This window comes from Puma concolor, chromosome D4 (assembly GCF_028749965.1).
Source record: "Puma concolor isolate L17-30 chromosome D4, mPumCon1.1.hap2, whole genome shotgun sequence".
Classification (NCBI taxonomy): domain Eukaryota; kingdom Metazoa; phylum Chordata; class Mammalia; order Carnivora; family Felidae; genus Puma; species Puma concolor.
The window spans coordinates 60,467,891-60,485,331 of NC_141679.1; the positions used below are offsets into that span (position 1 = coordinate 60,467,891).

Sequence of the window (17,441 nt, forward strand, 5' to 3'; positions counted from 1 at the left end):
TGCCCGAGCACGCTGTGGTAGCGCCCGGATTGGATGTACGGTCTCCAGATCCAAAGCTAGCTCCAACTATCATGTCCCTTAATCCTCCTAAGAGGATCAGGCTTGTACAGACAATGGAGCATTGTTTAATTGCCATCCCCCCCCCCCCCCCCCCCGCATGCTACTAAAGTCACGGTATACTTCACAGTTAAAAATGACTTTGGTTGTGATGAGATATGGTCATCTATTTTGGGTTGACCTCGGACTTTCAAACTTTGCACAGCGTTTAACTGCACAAAACCTGCAGTTATTTAGCTAGTTTTCAATCCTTTTGTTACTACAAATAATGCTGTGATGAATGTCCTGGCTCACAAGCGTCAGCATATCTGTGGTTCGTGGGCAGATATGGTAGCCCAGGTTTTTGTAGTCAGATATTTATTCATGTGGCCTCTGCTTGAAGCCAGGCTCTGTGTATTCTATCCCTGGCCCAGTTCTGGCAGGGGACCCAAACAGGACACCCTAGGGAGTCCTGATTGCTGGAGTTTGATGTGTGGCCAAGTGAAGACATTGGATGGAGGGAGGGACTTGCTGACCAAGCTGTATGGATGGCTCTTCCTGCCTTTACACCTTAATCCTCATTTGCCCTGTGCAGTTTTTCCTTTTTCTGAACTCTTAGAGATGGAGGGGCCTTTTGGATTGTTGTCCATTTTCCTATAAAACTGTCTGCAAGCCCATAGCCCAGTGAACTCTGGGTCCCAGAGTGCCAATTAACACTGTGGGCAACATCTGTGGGCCCCATGAGATTATGGGAAAAAGAAGAGATGAGTTCTCCTGGCAGGGAAGGGGGTTGAGGCCCCTCTGTTGTCTGGCAGGTAGTGAGTTCCTGTGGTGTGAATTTCTACCTTCTCTGCTCACAGCTGGCATACAGGGGAGGCTAGCTCATACTGCACTTAGGGGGGATGCATGCATCCTCAGAAGCTGCTGAAGTGGGTGTGAATGTCCCAGTCTGAGGAGCTAAGGAGAGGAGTTAGGGTCAGCAGAGATTTCTCCATAAATGGGCCATAGACTTGAATCTCAAGTGTAACAGTCAAGCCATTCATAGAAGGCCCTCTTCCAGGCTGAGAGAAAACAAAATCCCTGCCTCCAAGCCCCTGGTGGGCCATTCCAGAGCAGAGAGAGGGGTGGGTTTTCATGCATGGGAGAGGGGGTTATAGAAGGACAGATTTCAATTTGACACTGTGTAAGAGGGAGCATAGCCAGATGTGGAGCTCTTTAAAGATGGAAATTTACATGCTGAGCAGCCAAGATATAGAGGATTTGCCCTCCTGCTGTACATAACTATAACACCTAGAAAAATTAATACAACAACTATTTGCAGGTACTGGCCTTGAATGGGGATAGCTGGGTGGATTCAAATGAAGCAGATGAAGTTGAGAATCTTGAGCCTTTGAGTTATTCTAAGCAACCCCCCCCCCCTTTTTTTTTCTGCCAGTGGAAGCAGTTTGCCAATTGTGTCTGAGAAGATTCACTTTCTCTTGGTTAAGGACCCTGTGATGAAGTTACCCAGGGCTGTTACCTTGCAAGGCATACCCTTTCTCTTCAAGGCCTACCCCACCTGGGGTGCTCGGGTGGCTCAGTTGGTTAAGCGTCGACTTTAGCTCAGGTCAGGATCTCACAGTTTGTGAGTTCTAGCCCTGCATTGGGCTCTGTGCTGACAGTGTGGAGCCTGGAACCTGCTTCTAGTTCTGTGTCTTCTCTCTCTGTCCCTTCCCCACTCATGCGCTCTCTTTCTCTCTCTCTCTGTCTCAAAAATAAACATTAAAAAAAAAAAAAAAAAAGACTTACCCCGCCTGCCTCTTGTGGCCACTAGACTCTCAACTGGCATCGGAGTTCCATATGCTTGAGCAGGGCAAATACAAAGTCTAATCTGAAAAGATAGAGCGTTTATACCACAAAAATGTCAGGATTTTGCTAAATTACATTGCAGCAACTTGGGGAGTATGTGCAGGAATGGATTCTAAGGGTGAAAGACCAAAGAGGACAGAATATAACTCTTGATTGAGTTGACGTAGGTGTTCTGGGTTCAGTGTTTTGGTTGGTGTAGCTGGGGGTGACTGTATAGTTTACTTAGCTGCTTAAATGAAACTGAGGCTTAATGATGATCTGTAATCAGTTAAGTTGAGATACCAGTACTTCCCTAGTGTGTTGTAAAGGAAGAAATAAAAAAGGCTTAGGGAAGATCTTGAAATAAATGAATTACGGACACCCTGCACAACCACCCACTACATTCCCCAAAGGGCTCCAGAGGACATCTCCCCTATGACATTGGGAAGTTCATTAACAAGGGGAGTTCTGGTATCCTTGAAAAGCTCGGTGTTTGCTCTCCTCTGTTGGCATATATGATTGAGAGATGCCACCCTTGAGATGTCCCCTGGGGATGGTGGGATTGCAGAGGAGCAGAAGCCAAGTGACAGCACTTAACTGCCAAAGACATAGCAGGGTGCAGCTACCATGATGGCCAGTAGGATGAGGTGACATCCTTGTTTTGACTCACAGGGTCTTTGGCAGTGTCTGGTTGTCACAGTGTCCCTAGGAAAGAAAGAGTGGACATCCTCCTAAAATGTTGCTTGCTGCACACAATAGGAAAACTGGTGTCCAAAAGCTGATTTGAATCACCAGGGTGTCTTATCCAGTTTTCAGACCTAATGTAGAAGAGGTCAGGTCCCCTTGCAGAAGGATGCTATTCAAATTCTATAAATCCTCCCTAAGGCCTAACTAGAAGGATATCTGTCCATTTACTAGAGTGGCTCCCTGTAGCCCATAGTGAAAGGAAGGGGGCATTGCCTCACTCAGGGCCCACATTCAAATCACAGTGAACCCCCCTGTGGTTACTTCCCAGGCCCTGCATAGAAGAGACGCATTGGCAACTGGCAGAATCTCCACATGAGTTCTGTGACACGTGGAGTCAGGGCTATTATAAGAGGCAGGGCCGGGTGAAAGCCCCTTGAACTTTACCTTTTCACCTGGAGAGTTAGCAGCTGCCATCAGCTTCCTCATAAATAATTGAAGGAGGAGTCACCTTGCCACAGGGAGGATTCATTTTCTTAGAAGACAGCACAGTCTAGTCTCACTTGAGGAAAGCATTTGTCTCCTTTTAACATGCCCTTAGCTCTGCTCCTTTCAAAGTAATAGTACGCCATTATTGTGCTAAGGAGCATTTGGTCTCTTCTGGAGCCAGTGTCAATATAGAAATGTACACTTGACCCTTGAGCAACATGGATTTGAACCGTGCAGATCCACTTGTGTGCAGATTTTTTATAGTATAGTGCTGTAAATGTGTTTTCCTTGTGGTTTTCTTAATAACATTTTCTTTTCTCTAGCTTACTTTATTGTAAGAATACAGTATTCAATGACATATAATTTTTATATGTCAATTCATGGCATATAGAATATGTGTTAGTTGACCATGTTATTGGTAAGGCTTCTGATCAACAGTAAGCTATTAGTAGTTAAGTTTCAGGGAGTCAAACTCCCAAACTATGCAGGTTTTCAACTCTGCAGATGGTCAGTGCCCCTAACCCCTCCACGCTGTTCAAGGGTCAACTGTAGTTGTTTTTTTCTTATTCTCTTCTCAGATGTCTCCCTGTTGCAGGGGAGATGGTTCTCTGTTCATCCTGCTGCATCACATCCCTAATTTGTAGATTCACTGATTCATTTTCATTCAACAATCTCTCAGAGGGCCTGCTACTGCTTGCCAGGCCTGTGCGGGGTACTGGGGTGGGGGGCGGGGTAGATGAATAAGCCAGGTGCTGTGTGCTCAAGAAGGTGGCCTCAGGAAGGCAGATTGGAGGCAATAAATAAACGCTAGTTCAGAAAAGTGCTTGGGGAAAAGAGTCCACCTTCTGGAAAACATGTTCCCTAAACTGATCCTTGAGGAGCCAGAAAACGTTGTCCAGAGAGAGGGAAAGCTGTGTGGCTGAAAGCTTGAAGACCAGAGAGAACATGGCACAGCCAGGAACGAGGAGAAGTCTCAGCCCAGCTGCGGTGCTCTGGAGAGTGCAGAGGCCAGGAAGGTCAGTGAGGGCCAGATCACTGTCCTGGCTCAGCCAGCTAAGAAGCTTGGAAACATGGAATCCAGGCCAGTAGCTCAGGCCTGTGTTGCTGTCTGACAGACTGACCCTTTAAAGGTGTGGGGTGAAAAGGGATAGGAAATACGCACTGAACAATCAGAGGATAAGTCTTTGAGGAGAGTCCTTCCTGGTTCTCTGTTCTCTTCAGCATCTTTTCCCAGAGCTTCTACCAAACGCAAGGTTTGTGTTGTGGCCACCTGTGCACATTGCCACCTGGTGGACAATGCAGGGATTACAGACCTAGCAATAACATTCCTCATTCATTAGTTCCCTCTATACTTCCTAATAATTCAAATGAACCAACGTGCTGAGATAAAACACTCTCAGTTAGGAGGAGAGAACAGAAATGGATACAGATAATCATTGTGTGCTCAGAGGTATGAGTCTCCCTCCCTGAAGCAATGGGGTTCTTGAGGGAGATCAGGGAAGGCTTCACAGAGGTGATATCTGAGCTGGGTCAAGTAGGAAGAAAGGGTCTTTAGAGACCACCTCTGACATCCTCACTTTACAGAGGGGTGTTACTGAAGCACAGGATGGGAAGAAACTTACTCAAAGTTACAGAACCCTGCAGAACCAGAGCAGAGCTGGGGCGAGGACCCAGGTCTCTGGGTGTCTTGGCCCAGAACTCCTTTTCCAGTACGTGGTTTGCCTTCAGTTTAAATGGGTCCCTCTCCTGGTGCTATGGAAATAGCCTTTGCAGGGTCGGTCTGCTGCTCCGGGCTGTTCCTGTGCAGCCGCAGCCCAGCACCTTGGCCCAGTGTGCCTTCTTGTGCAATAATTTCATTGTCTGCATTCCATCTGTGATCAGTTGCAAAGCACCAAAATCTTCCTCAGGGAGGACACTGTTCTTGAGCCAAGATCTTGGCCAACATGGGAAGAGGGCCCAAGTTATGTCCCTAGAGCACCTATCCTCAGAGACTGGCATACTTCTTGGCACACAGGTACTTCGTAAATATTGTGACATGAATGAATGGGTGAGGGCAGGGTTGGCGGATGGTGCCTGTGAGGTCAGTCCAGATATCCTGTGGACTTATCGAGAGTTGAGTCTAGTCCAGGAAGATACAGGCCAAAGTCACAAAGGTCACTGAATGCCCAGTTAAGGAGTTTGTCTTTCTTCTACCAGCAGGGGGAGCCAGGCTTATTTGTGACAGAGAAGAGACAGGATCAGACTATAAATTTCATTTCATTCTTTTTCAAAGTGAGAAAAATTGTCCCTAGTCGGGGGTCATACCCGCTCCCAAAAGTCATCATTGTTACTTAATGAAGAAATTGCACTAGATCATCTGGATATCTGGGTTCTTCTGTTTCTAAATTTAATAATTAAGCTGGCCATATGTCTTTGGAATAAATAGAGGCTGTTCTGTGATAAGCTCCCAATGCTCAGGAAATAAGCATGGCCTTTGTGAGGTGCTGCTGGATTCCCTTCTGTCATGTCACCAGAACTCTGAACCCTGCTAAATACATGGTTGCAAGATAGTAAGTCTGCCTAACCTGGGTTCTTTCCTCGCTCTCTGCCAACCACAGCACCATTACATAGCTCCTGGGAAGAGGTCTCTAGTGGAGTACTATAGGGCTCTATTCTATTCAGGGTTTTTATCAATAACCTGGATGAACTCAGCAGAAGTATCCAAATGCCCTCAAACTTCAAAAGGGATAGATGTGCGTTGATGTGCATTGGATAGAAGAAGCAATATTCAGAAAGGTTGCATAAGTTAGAATGGTAGAGGGAAAACAGATGTTGAAATGTTCTACAAATAGACGTCAAGTTCTTTATTTAGATTCAACACTAAAATGAAAAAACGTGAGGGAGGGTAAATTAAATCTATCATACAAGGTTGTGTCCAGGTTCAAAGGGGTCATGTCTGGAGCATCGTAATTCCTTAGAAACAGGTCCCTATTACTATGGATGAAATTTTGCTGAACTTGAGCATTTTAAAACAAGTGTTTTAGCCTTTCTCCCACTTTAAAGTGTCTGCCTTCCCAGCCTCCCCAGGGCAGTTGGTGGCAATTCAGTAATGACCCTTCCTTAATAGTGTAAAGAGAGGAATTGTAGAATTGAGGGAAACCACTATTATAATCCAAGAATTTAAAATAGTCATTTGAAGCCCAGACACTGGAGCCAGCAAGCACCTGGAAGATGGGCTCTCCTGGAAGAGATAGCATCTCCTTGTGTCTGGAAGGAGCTCACTTTGCAATTCTTTTCTCTGAACCATGTGGCACGAATGCACCAAGAACTGCTTCTTCCAGGGAAGGAGAGAGCCTTGTTTTCGAGGAAACACATTTCCAGCGTTTCTTTGTTTCTGGACATCCAATAACAGAGTTATATTGGACCCGATCCTCATATGTCTCTGACTTTTTCATTTTCCTTTCATTTTTTTCAATTTTGAGAATAAGCATTTACAAGGCCTCCCCTGTATCCCAGATGCATTGAACCAGATCTAGTCATGGCTTTAAAGCCACTATGATCTATGAGGGGAGCTGAGACTCAGACACAGTGACCTGTGATGTGACTGTATACTCTGTGTCCCAGTCAGTACCCAGCAGAGAGTAGGTGTCCCCAGGTGGCTGAGGTTCACTGAGTGCTTAATATGTGTCACGCACCCTCCTAAACGCTTTATGTGAATTAACCCATTTCAACTTCACATGACCATGCAGCATGAATACCTTATCTCAGATTAAACTGAAAATCAGAGAGGTTAACAGTAACTTGGTCAGAATTATCCAGCTAGGACACAACGGAGCTGGCCCCAAAGTTCGCACTCAAAATCCCTGCAGCTGAGTGCTTCTCCATAAATATGTGTTACGTAGCAAATAAAGAAGGCCTCCATATGTGCCATAAAAGAGATGTAGACCACGTCAAGAAAAGGAAGATTACACCATAGTGACCAGGAGACACTTGGTGACAGCTATTATGCTTGAACTAGGACTTACTGAACAAAAACGCTGGTGATAAGCAGGAGGGGGAGAAGGTGGTCCACGTAGGAGTGAAGAGATCAAACACATATGGCCTGAACTTGTCAGTTGTGGTGTCTGTTTGCTCCCTGCATGATCCTCTCCCACTCTACCATAGGTGATCAGACCAGGGGTGTTATGGACTGAATTATGTCCGCCCCTCCAATTCACATGTTGAAGCCCTAACCCCAGTATTTTAGGGTGTGTTTGAAGATTGGAACTTCTAAAGAAGTAGTTAAAATTAAAATGAGGCCATTAGGATGGGCCAAATCCAATCTGATTTGTATCCTCCTAAGAAGAGGAAATTAAGATACCAGGGACACACAGGTACAGGGGAGAGGCCACGTGAGGACAGTGAGAAGGCAGCACTATGCAAGCCAAACTGAGAGGCCTCAATAGAAACCAAACTTGCTGATACCTTGATCTTGGACACCTAGCTTCCAGAATTGTGAAAGAATAAATTTCTGTTGGGTAAGCCCCACTGTGTGGTGGTATTTTTTATGGCAGCCCTTAGCAAAGTAAGAAAGGGCTGTAAGACTGAACCAAAGACAGAAGAACATAGACTGGCCTGTGACCTACTTGGGGATAAAGAGAAACTGGGGCAGAGCTTTTCTGTTATCGGTTAGAACTGGGGTACCCTGCAAAGGAGGGGGGTAGTCAGCAGTGGTGAGTTGAAGCCACAAGAGAGCAGAAACCATAAAAAAGCAAATGTGCTGAACCATAAAAGAGATTGAAGCAAAAATGCCAAAAGGAAGAGAGAGAGAGAGATGAGAAAGACCCCTCAGCCACGGGCGTGGAGGGACCGTTCCCAAGAGTGGCTTCAGTTTCTAGCTCATTCCCAGGTTGGGTCCCAAACCCCTGTGGGGGAGTATTAGGAAACTCAGCTGGCTAAAGGCAACTTGAGTGGACTCTGTTCCTTCTGAGTGGACACTGTTCCTTCTGAAAGATCCAGAGAAGTGTGAAAGGCTGTGTTTAGTGACAGATTGGCAACTCACAAAAAGTGTAATGTGTGCAGGAAACTAGTGGAGATCAGGCTGGAAAAGCAGGTTGAAGCAACTCCTTGGAAGGTTTGGAATGCCAGGGGCAGGAGTGCAGGCCATGGGAGGGCGCTTGGCAAGGGTGAGGAAGGTCCTTGTCTCCTAGTGTTGATGCAGGGCCCCAGGCTCCTTCTGCATTGTGGCTGCACCATTCTGAACACCACCTCCTCTGAGCAGGCGGAAGGGAGATGAGGAAGCCAGCCCTCCCACACAGAGGTGAAGGGATGGGGAAGAACCACTGGGAGGCAGAATGAATGGAGCGAGACCAGGGGAGGAGCCACAGAAAACTTATGGGGGATGAGAGCGTGGTGGGGCCATTACCTGGCCTAGGAGCTGATGGATGTGGTGAACTGACAGACGGGGACATCTGGGGTCTAGTTCCCGTTTGGCCTGGAAGACCATTTGGGAACAGTGTGGCCATTGAGAATCCATGGCCATTGTGGTAACTGGGAAATCTTAATTCATCCTCAGCAGCAAGAGGCATGCTCTGCCCCGATCAGGATGCAGCCACACCTTATATTCCTGCATCTGTGTGTGTGTTATTTGGTTCTTGGTCCCGCTGACAAGTGCTTAACTCTTGCTCTGTGTCTCAAGGTCAGCCTCCCAAGACAGATGGTCTGCTGGGCAGAGTGTCCATCACAGATGATAGGTTGACATAGTTTATGACAGGGCTGCTCTTGGGCCCGGCACCTGGTCCGGTGGGCAGTGCCCTGGGGCAGAGTCCTGTGGCACCAGGGCGTCTGCTCATGCCCTTGGCACAGCTCTGCGGGCATGGCAGGCTTTCTGAGGCTTGGCCAATCCCGTGAGTACACTTCCCCTCCTAAGCCTTAGTTTGCTTGCCCTTCAAATAAAGGACTTGGACCCCATGATGCTTACAAGCCCTCCATATTCTGTGCCGCATCAGCTAGGGCAACATTTGCTATAATGAATAAGCTCACGCTTGCTGGCTTATTGCAGTAGAACTTCATTTCTTGCTCACGGACCAGTGTGTGAGAGGACAGTTGGTGCAGAGGACAGATTCCTCTACATAGTGACTCAGGAACCCAGGCTCCTTCCATCCCATTGCTTTAGGGTGTTTGAGTCCAAAACCAGCAGATGGAGAAGAAGGTAGTAAAGACACACTTGCTTTGGCCCAGAAGTAACTCCTATCATCTCTGCTCACATTCCATTGGTGAGCCTTAGTCCCATGCCTGTTCCTAGATGCCGGGGCCTGGGGAGTGTGGCCCTGGCTGGACAGATGCTTCCAAGCAGCAGCCTCACTTTATGAAAAGGGAACAGAAATCCTGGTGGACAGCTAGCTGGTTCTGTTGCATGGGTGGGGTTCAGTTTTGAACTTGTCTCCAGCCTCTTCTCCCAGCAATGGGTGACCTTGTTTCCAAGGAGAATCTTGAAGCCCGTGGTCCTAGTTTCCCACTTTATTGCCTTGAGGCAGAGTCCTACTTTATTACCTGTCATAATTTTTATAGCTAGCCAAAGAGGCCTTTGCTGCTGGGCAAAGTTCTGATAGCTCAGGGGGCCCACTGCCCACACGAGGGGGCTAAAAGAGATAGCAAGTGTCCAGGAGAGAGGAAATAGGAGGGATGTTCCTGCTTTGCAGGAGAAGAGGAGGAAGGGCAGAAAAATAACCAGTTATGTTCTGAAACAAGGAAGAAGGCCGCCTGCCTGCTTCCATTTCTCTGGTAAATATTTGACTGGATGTTTGCCTTTTCTCTGAGGTTTTTGGGTGCTGTGAAGAGAACTGGGCAGAACACCAGAATATCAGAAGCAGTCAATAACCAAGAGGCCAGAGAAACTCAAAGAACAATCCAGAGAAGGAGATCGCTCACTGGGACCACAGGCAGTGCTTTCCCACCAAGATGATTTCTGCAAACTCCAGGTGAGTTATCAGGTCACACAGGACACACAGGACACACAAGTCACGCAGGACAACCACATGTTCATGGCAACTGTCTTCTTTGATGTCGGTGATTCATGGAAGCTGGGAGAAAGGCATAGGTTTAGTTGGTTTATAGGTTTAGTTAGGTTTATATATGTGGGTTATATATATGTGGTTATAGTTGGTTTATAGGTTTAGTTAGGTTTATATATGTGGGAATAAACCATGGATGGGTTCCTGGGTCAATGAACAGGTTTCTGCTTATCTTCAGTTTGGAGCCAGAGTAGAATGGGAAGAGCCCAGATAATGGTGTTGAAAGACCTGAGTTGGAATCCTGGCTCTGTAGTTTCTGGGAAATCTGAAAACCTCAGTTTCCTCACCCATAAGTCAAGTGTAATATCCCCAGCTTTGTGAAGATCATGTGAAAAAAGAATGTGAAAGGATTTGAGGTCTGTGAAGTCCTGTACAAATGCCAGGAATTAAGAATTCTCACATTGAAACTTGTCTCCAGCCAAACATTGAAACTTAAATATTTAATTAAAAAAATTTTTTTAATCTTACTTAAGTCTTAAAAGACCTGAAAAGACTAGCCCAAAATATGACAGAAAGTAGAACTGTCACTTTCTGGTGTCGTCGTGTGTCTGGTTAGATCGTCTAGGGATGCCATGGAGGGTGAGAGACAGAAGAGGCATTGTGGAAAGACAGACGGAGTCTAGACTGTCTAATGGGAGTCCCTTGGGAAAGCAGATAAGGGTTTCCCCACTGTCTGCGGGTAGAGCTTCCTTCCTATGAAACCTTTCATGAGCCAGAATGCTATCAAGCCATTACGTGGAAACATTTTTGAGCATTCCCAGACCCCCAAAATAACCTCTCTTAGGCTTTTCTGTTGCCTTCGGACACATCTTGCCAACAGGTGCACAAAAATAGATGGAGATGACGTACCAATGCTCACAGACATTTCAAAGCTCTGGTGGCTTGATGGAGATGCTGAGTGTGCTCCCTGGGGAAGGAGCTTGGTGGGACCCATCTCCCTACTGGGGTGCCTGCTGCTTCTATAATGGCTCGCTGCAAAACAAACGCCGAACACTATTTTTGCTTTTGGCCTTTTCTCATAAAGGGGAAAATCCTCTTTGGATTTCTTTCGGTTAGTGAAAACAAGTAGTAGTGTAGGTCGTTTATAAAAGCAAAGTGGCATAATGTAAACTTTTGAAAAGTGGGGCATACCTGTACCTGGAGTCCTGGGCACAGGGAAGGAGGGACGAAGCGTGAGGGCAGTGGGTGGAGAAGGACATGGGACAGGAAATAGACCAGAGGGTGGCCTGAAGGACAGGTGGACGGAAAGGAGAGTCAGCTAAGTGCTGGGGGACACGAATTAGGAAACCTGAGGGCATTGGTCTCTTTCTCCCCTCATTCCAGCTGGGCTCCTTGGGCTAGGAGGGAAGGGCTAAGAGGGAGCAGGGGTGTGTGGCTGGATGTGGACTTCAGGAAGGTCCCTCTGGTCACGGGGTAGAGGAGGGATGAGGGGGCAGTGCGGGAGGTATGGGACGTGGCAGGGATTTGACCCTGAAGTCCAGGTGAGGGTGAGGGGAGCCTAGACTGTGGTAGTGGCTTTGGGGACAGAGACATGTCTGGATTCAGCAGGGATTGGAGGGTCTACCTGACAGGGCTTGATCTGGGGGCGTGTTGGAGAGCGTGCCTCTGCGTCTCTGGCTTGGCCTAATGGGTGGACAGTGGTGCCATTCCTGACATGAGGTTCCCCAAGGAGGAACAGATTGGCAGGACTGTTCAGTTGGGACATGTTAGGGTGGAGTGCCACGGGACATCCCAAACAAGATGACCAGGAGGCAGGCAATTGGCTATATGGTCTGGACTCAGAATAAAAGTCTGAGCTGGACCCCGAGAATGTGGTCCACCCCATGGGCCCGGTACCCTCTGGGCCCCAGACATTCTTTCAAAATCAGCCCCATGCCCTCCACGGCCTCCATGCACTCCTCCCAGGACCACCTCTTTATCATGGTCATCTCCCCGGATCCCAGGCTGGCTTGTCCGGCTCTTCTTATAGGGCAGGGCTCAAGCCTGAGCACATCATCCAGATTTGTCTGCCCAGTAAAGAGTAGGGGGTCACTGTCTTCTCTGAGGACCCCAGACACAGAACCTTTATCAATGTCTTCATGTAATTTTAATGTGTGAGTCTGTTTCCTGTTTAGAAAATATACAAAGGTTTCAAATTCCAGCTCTGCCACTTGCAAGCTGAGTGACTATGGGTATTTACTTCACCTCTCCAAAGCCTCAGTTTTCCCATCCATGAAGTGGGAATAATAGTCCTTGCTGCACAGGCTGTGAAAGGATTAAGTGAGATAATAACTATAAAACCGTAGCCCCATGCCTAGCACGGGATGAACCTTCAATAAATGGTACCTATTATTACTGTTATTTTATTAAGGGAGAAGAAATGAAAATGAACGTTGCTTTATTGGACGTTTAATAGAGTAGGGAGTACAAAAAGGGGCTTTTATCTTCCTCAGTCATACATTTTTTTGTGTCAACTCTCTCTGAACTTCTCAGACATGGGTGCAACACCCCCCCATACTCACCATCTGAAGCAGGGTGCCCAGCCAGGCTGACCATTCCTAGCTTTGCAGTAAGCTCAAAATGAACGGGCAAGGTGAAAGCAGAGGAGAGGAAGCAGAGACCTGGACACAGAGGGAAAAACAGGGGGGTCATGGGAGAAAATGGAATAAAGACACAAAAGACCAATTAATACCTCATCTCTGATCCTCACAGCTTCACGTTAGTATCTGTGTTTGAGTCCCCCTATGGACAAGTGACAGCCTGTTTCTGAACCTCGCTCTCTAAGGATCCAGCAAGACCTCGGGGATGAGAACGCTGTGTGGACCGTAAAGCCCCAGTCTTTCCCATGGTGCCCGTAGCTTGGCACAGGGGACCATCCCATGGCTCATGCCCCGGTAGAGAGCTCTGTTCCCAACCTGGCCAAGCTGATTCTGTCTCTCTGAGACACTGGTGGACCCGGGGCACCCAGCCAGGGTGTCCAGCTTTTTTGTACAATGGCTTCTGTGTCTCTCAATAATGCTGGTGCTACCCTAGGAGAGTGCCCCCGGGCTCCCCTGGGGGCCAGGCTGCTGCTTGAAATCTACCTCTAGCTTGTGGAACAGCATCTGGGAGAAGCAGCTGCAGGGAAGGGGGATGCAGGCCTCAGTTAACAAGGCACCTTTCATACCCATTCTTTTAAAAAATTTTTCTTTAAAGTTTATCTTGAGAGAGAGAGGGAGTGCTTGTGTGTGCACATGAGTCGGAGAGGGGCAGAGAGAGATAGAGGGAGAGAAAATCCCAAACAGGCTCTGCACTGTCAGTGAGAGCCCTATGGCAGGGCTCGATCCCATGAACCATGAGATCATGACCTGAGCCAAAATCAAGACTCGGACGCTTAACTGACTGAGCCACCCGGGCACCCCCATACCCATTCTTTAAATAATACAGGGAAGTGATGGAATTCCACCCATTCCACAGACAAGCAACTGAGGCTTCAGAAGGACAAATGATTCACCCCAGGTTGCAAGTTCTTTGATTCCAAATCCCAGGCTCTTCCCTCCAGATAGATCTGAGGTCTCACTTGAGCATGAAAACACCCCATACATGCCTTCAAAAGGAGGTTACTGACCTAGGGCTGACCATTTCTAGTGGTACAACAAGGTCAAAATCAACGGGCACAGTCAAGGCCAAAGAGAAGGAAATGGATTTGGACACACAGAGGAGATAGCCCTGGGGGAAAAAAATGGAATAAAAACAGGATGTGTATGTATTTCTCCTGATTCCCAGAGAGTCACAGAAAGTAACAGAGACAAAGCATCGAGGAGTAAGAGGGAATCACAGAGAAGACACATAGAACTTTCTGGAAAGGCTGTCAGAGGCAGGCCTGAAGTGGGGTTGTGGGGCTGGGAAGAAAACAAGAGATCTGTCGGCAAGGTGGCTGCCTGTGTGGGTTTTATGATAGTCCTGGGCTTAATTTTATCTTATTTAAACAATTTAAAGTTTTAAAATTGGAAGTATGTATATTTATACAAAAGAAGAGGAACTAGTATATTAAACTCATGTACATATTCCCATTGCCAGATTCCATGGCCAGTCTTGTTTCAGGGGCACCCCCTCTTCCAGGCAACCCAGCATCTCATCATGGATTTCAGTTTTGAAAGGAAGTTTGCTTTCCCCCATGGAATTCTAGAAGCTGTGCACAAATGACCCACACACAAAGTCAGCTCTTCACAAGCCCCCATGAGCCTCTCGTCTTCATCTGACAGAATCCACATTACCCTGGCCACAGAAGTGGAAAATTACATTGAAAGGTCCTAGAATGTGAGTCAGAAAGTACCTATGTGAGGGTCCACATTGCTAGGGTTCAAGTCCTGCTGGCTCCTCCACTTATTAGCTGAGTAGGCTTGGATGAGCTTCCTGATCATTCAGTGCCACAGTTTTCTTATCTGTGAAATGGGCTGATAATAGTACCTCTGTCACAGGACTGTCAGGAGGATGAAGTTAGTTAATAAATGTGTAGCCCCTAAAGCATAGTTTGGGGCACAGTGGGCCTTTGAGAAATGTTATCTGTCCCTCTACCCACTTAGGGAACGTTAGTGAGCACCTACTGGTGCCACATGCTGGGCCAGGAGCTGGGCATGCGGAGATGCATGAGAAGGGTCTCCGTCCCCAGGGAGCCCCCCATCCAGTGGGGACACAGACCCAGGAAAAGACACTTCTAAGCAGTGGCCTGGCTGCTATGACAGTGGGCTGTGTCCCAAGCAGTTCAGCCTTCTCCATTCACAAGTGGCCAGACTGAGACCCGCAGGCCCTCTGAGCCTAAGGAGCCAAGGCGCTCAGCAGCAGAGCCAGGTGGCCTGGAGGCAGTTGTTCCCGGCCAGTCCTCTTACATGAGGGTCTCAGAAGCGGGTGGGTCTGGAGGGTGGCGGGGCTATTCTGGGCAAAGGTGCTGTGCTTTGGGTCACCCTGCCAGCAGCATGGAAATGGGAGACGGGTCATGGGGTCAGGCGTGGGCAGCTGCCATGGCTACTGGTTAACCAGGTGAAGGACTTTGATTCAGCTCACTGCAGGGTCAGGGGCCAAGGCAGAAGAGTCCCCGACACCCCGGTGCCTCGCGGGGGGCCGGGCTGGCTGCCCATGCCATGCACTGGATTGGGAAGGGCTGGCAGCAGACTCTCCAGGGACAGAGGAGCAGACAGGGTCTGGGGTCTGAGGAGGTAGAAATGGAGCCTGGGAGAGTTCCTTTTCAGCCCAACATAAGGCAAATCCCTTATCTTTGGTCAGAGCTGTGCAGAAGTGGGAAGGGGATAGAAAGGAAGATCAGTTCTCATTGAGCATGAGGCGAGCACTTGACTGTCACTGTGTCTGATCATCAGGCAGCCTGGAAAGGAGGCATTAGATCCACTTTCAGGAGGAGGAGAGTAAGGCCCGGAGAAGGCATGGCTCACCCACCATCACACGGCTGCTGGGGGTGGGGGGAGGGGGCTGGGCTCGCTCTCAGGTCTGCCTGGCTCCCTGTGCTTTTCCTCTAGGCCCTGTGAGATGGAAGGGTTGGAGAGGATTCCTACCCCTGGAAGTGCTGCCCGAGTGTGGGTGTGGGGCTGGGGAACGTCCTAAAAGGCATTCAAGCATCTGAAGGGGCTGGATTCCAGAGCTTCTAGGTGACCAGGTGGGTGTCTGTGATCCTGACTGAGTGGATGAATGTTCTATCTCAGGGGTGGACAGGAGGCAGCTGTGCCATACGCGTGTCCACCGCACCCAGCACTGCCGGTTTCTCAGTCTCCCTCCCCTCCTCCCCTTCCTTCCTTCCTTCCTTCCTTCCTTCCTTCCTTCCTTCCTTCCTTCCTTCCTTCCTTCCTTCCTTCCTTCTTTTCATTCATTCATTCATTCATTCGGCACCTACTTGGATTTGTTTTGTATGTACCTGTCCCAAGTCAGAAGCTGGGGGTAGGGCTGGAGTGGAAGATGGTTGGAGTTTAAAGCTGAGTGAAATGCTCCTTGCTTTGGAACAGCCCAGGCTAAAAGTGAACGCCGAGGCCTGAAGAAGGCCCCTGCAGCAGGAAGTGATGAGTGCCAGAGAGCGATGAGGCTAAGGAGTGGGGGTGGGGGGTTCTTCCCAAAGAGGCTGGAGGGACGGACTCTGGCACCAGGGAGACGAGCCAGGGCAGGAGGCTGGTGCAACACCCCGAAGGGCAGGTGATAAGGGCTAAAGAGTTTCCAGATGACCTCACCTGCTGTTACACGTCAGAGCAAGGCCTGGTGTTTGGGAACCCCTCCGTACAAGGACAAATACTTGCAGAAGGTGCAGTGAGTCAGAGGCCTTCGGGGATGGTGCGCCCCAGGCCCGGCAATCACCTCATGGTCAGGGTTTCAAACGGCTGATGGACAACCATTAGTGGGCTGTAAAATTAATTTAACGGTTATGACCAGCACTTTACAAAATGGAATGGACCAGAACAAAATGAATAGAATTGAATCAGATTAAAAATAGTAGAGGATATGAAGGGTATTGTGTTACGAAAATTTGTTCTGCATGTTTGTGCACGGCTGTGTGTACACGCACACACATGAACTGGGTCATGGCTATAGTGTGTACTTGACCACAGCTATGACTCGTAGTCAGAAAACTTAAAAACACTGAACGGGGCCAAACTCCTCATTTTGCAGAGCATGGGAGAAGAGGGTTGGTTGGAGCACTGGCTCTATCCTGTGTTTTTTTCTCTAAACTTACCTTTCTCCTAAAGCTTAGTTTATATTCAGACCAGTTTACAAACTTGAACAGCCTCCTTATTTTTGTCTGTGCCCAGAGCCAGGGCCACATCTGCCCAGCGGTGTGCCAGGGAATGTGTAACAACTGGCTGTCTGAGAAAAATACATACATATATTTAATATAAATTATACTGATATAATGGATGTATCACACAACTCACAGGTAATGAAATATACAATGCTCTTTATTACAGGTTCCATAGAATCAATTAATTCTTGTGGAACGCTTTCATCGATTTTTACTCAACTCTTTTATCTATAGCCAACCTGTAGTTGATGAATGAGCATAGTTTCAACATGAATGTTATTTGATATTTTTATTTACACTAATGAGTAAGACAAATGTGAAACAATGAAGGCAAGGGTTAGGTCAAAACTTCCCTCATTCATCAATCGACAGAAACTATTTCCTAGATAGGATAAGAGTTTTTGAATTCTGGGAGAATACTTCTTCAATTTTTTTTTCCTGTTATTCACAGTGTAATAGCTACAAACATAGGTTTAAATGTAATCTTCATTATTAACATTTTCTCTGTCACTTTTTTAAAATGTTTATTTATTTTTGAGAGAGAGGGAGAGTGCACGCAGGGTGGGGGGCAGAGACAGAGAGGGAGAGAGAGAATCCCAAGCAAGATCTGCACTGTCAGC

The 17,441-nt window shown here is 47.8% G+C and overlaps 1 protein-coding gene across 2 annotated transcripts in view; it reads left to right on the forward strand.

Annotated features, from left to right (window-relative positions):
- Positions 1–17,441, forward strand: part of LOC112852934 (stimulated by retinoic acid gene 6 protein-like) — a 64,617-nt gene that overhangs the window by 119 nt on the left and 47,057 nt on the right. The window contains exons 2-3 of one of the 2 annotated variants that reach the window (XM_086683552.1): positions 9,814–9,974; positions 15,557–15,693. Coding sequence is in view for 1 of the 2 variants with exons in the window: in XM_086683551.1 (XP_086539677.1) it covers positions 9,955–9,974 (20 nt within the window). In the remaining variant the exon portion in view is untranslated. The remainder of the gene's footprint in view (positions 1–9,813; positions 9,975–15,556; positions 15,694–17,441) is intronic. The other variant, XM_086683551.1, reaches the window with a different exon arrangement.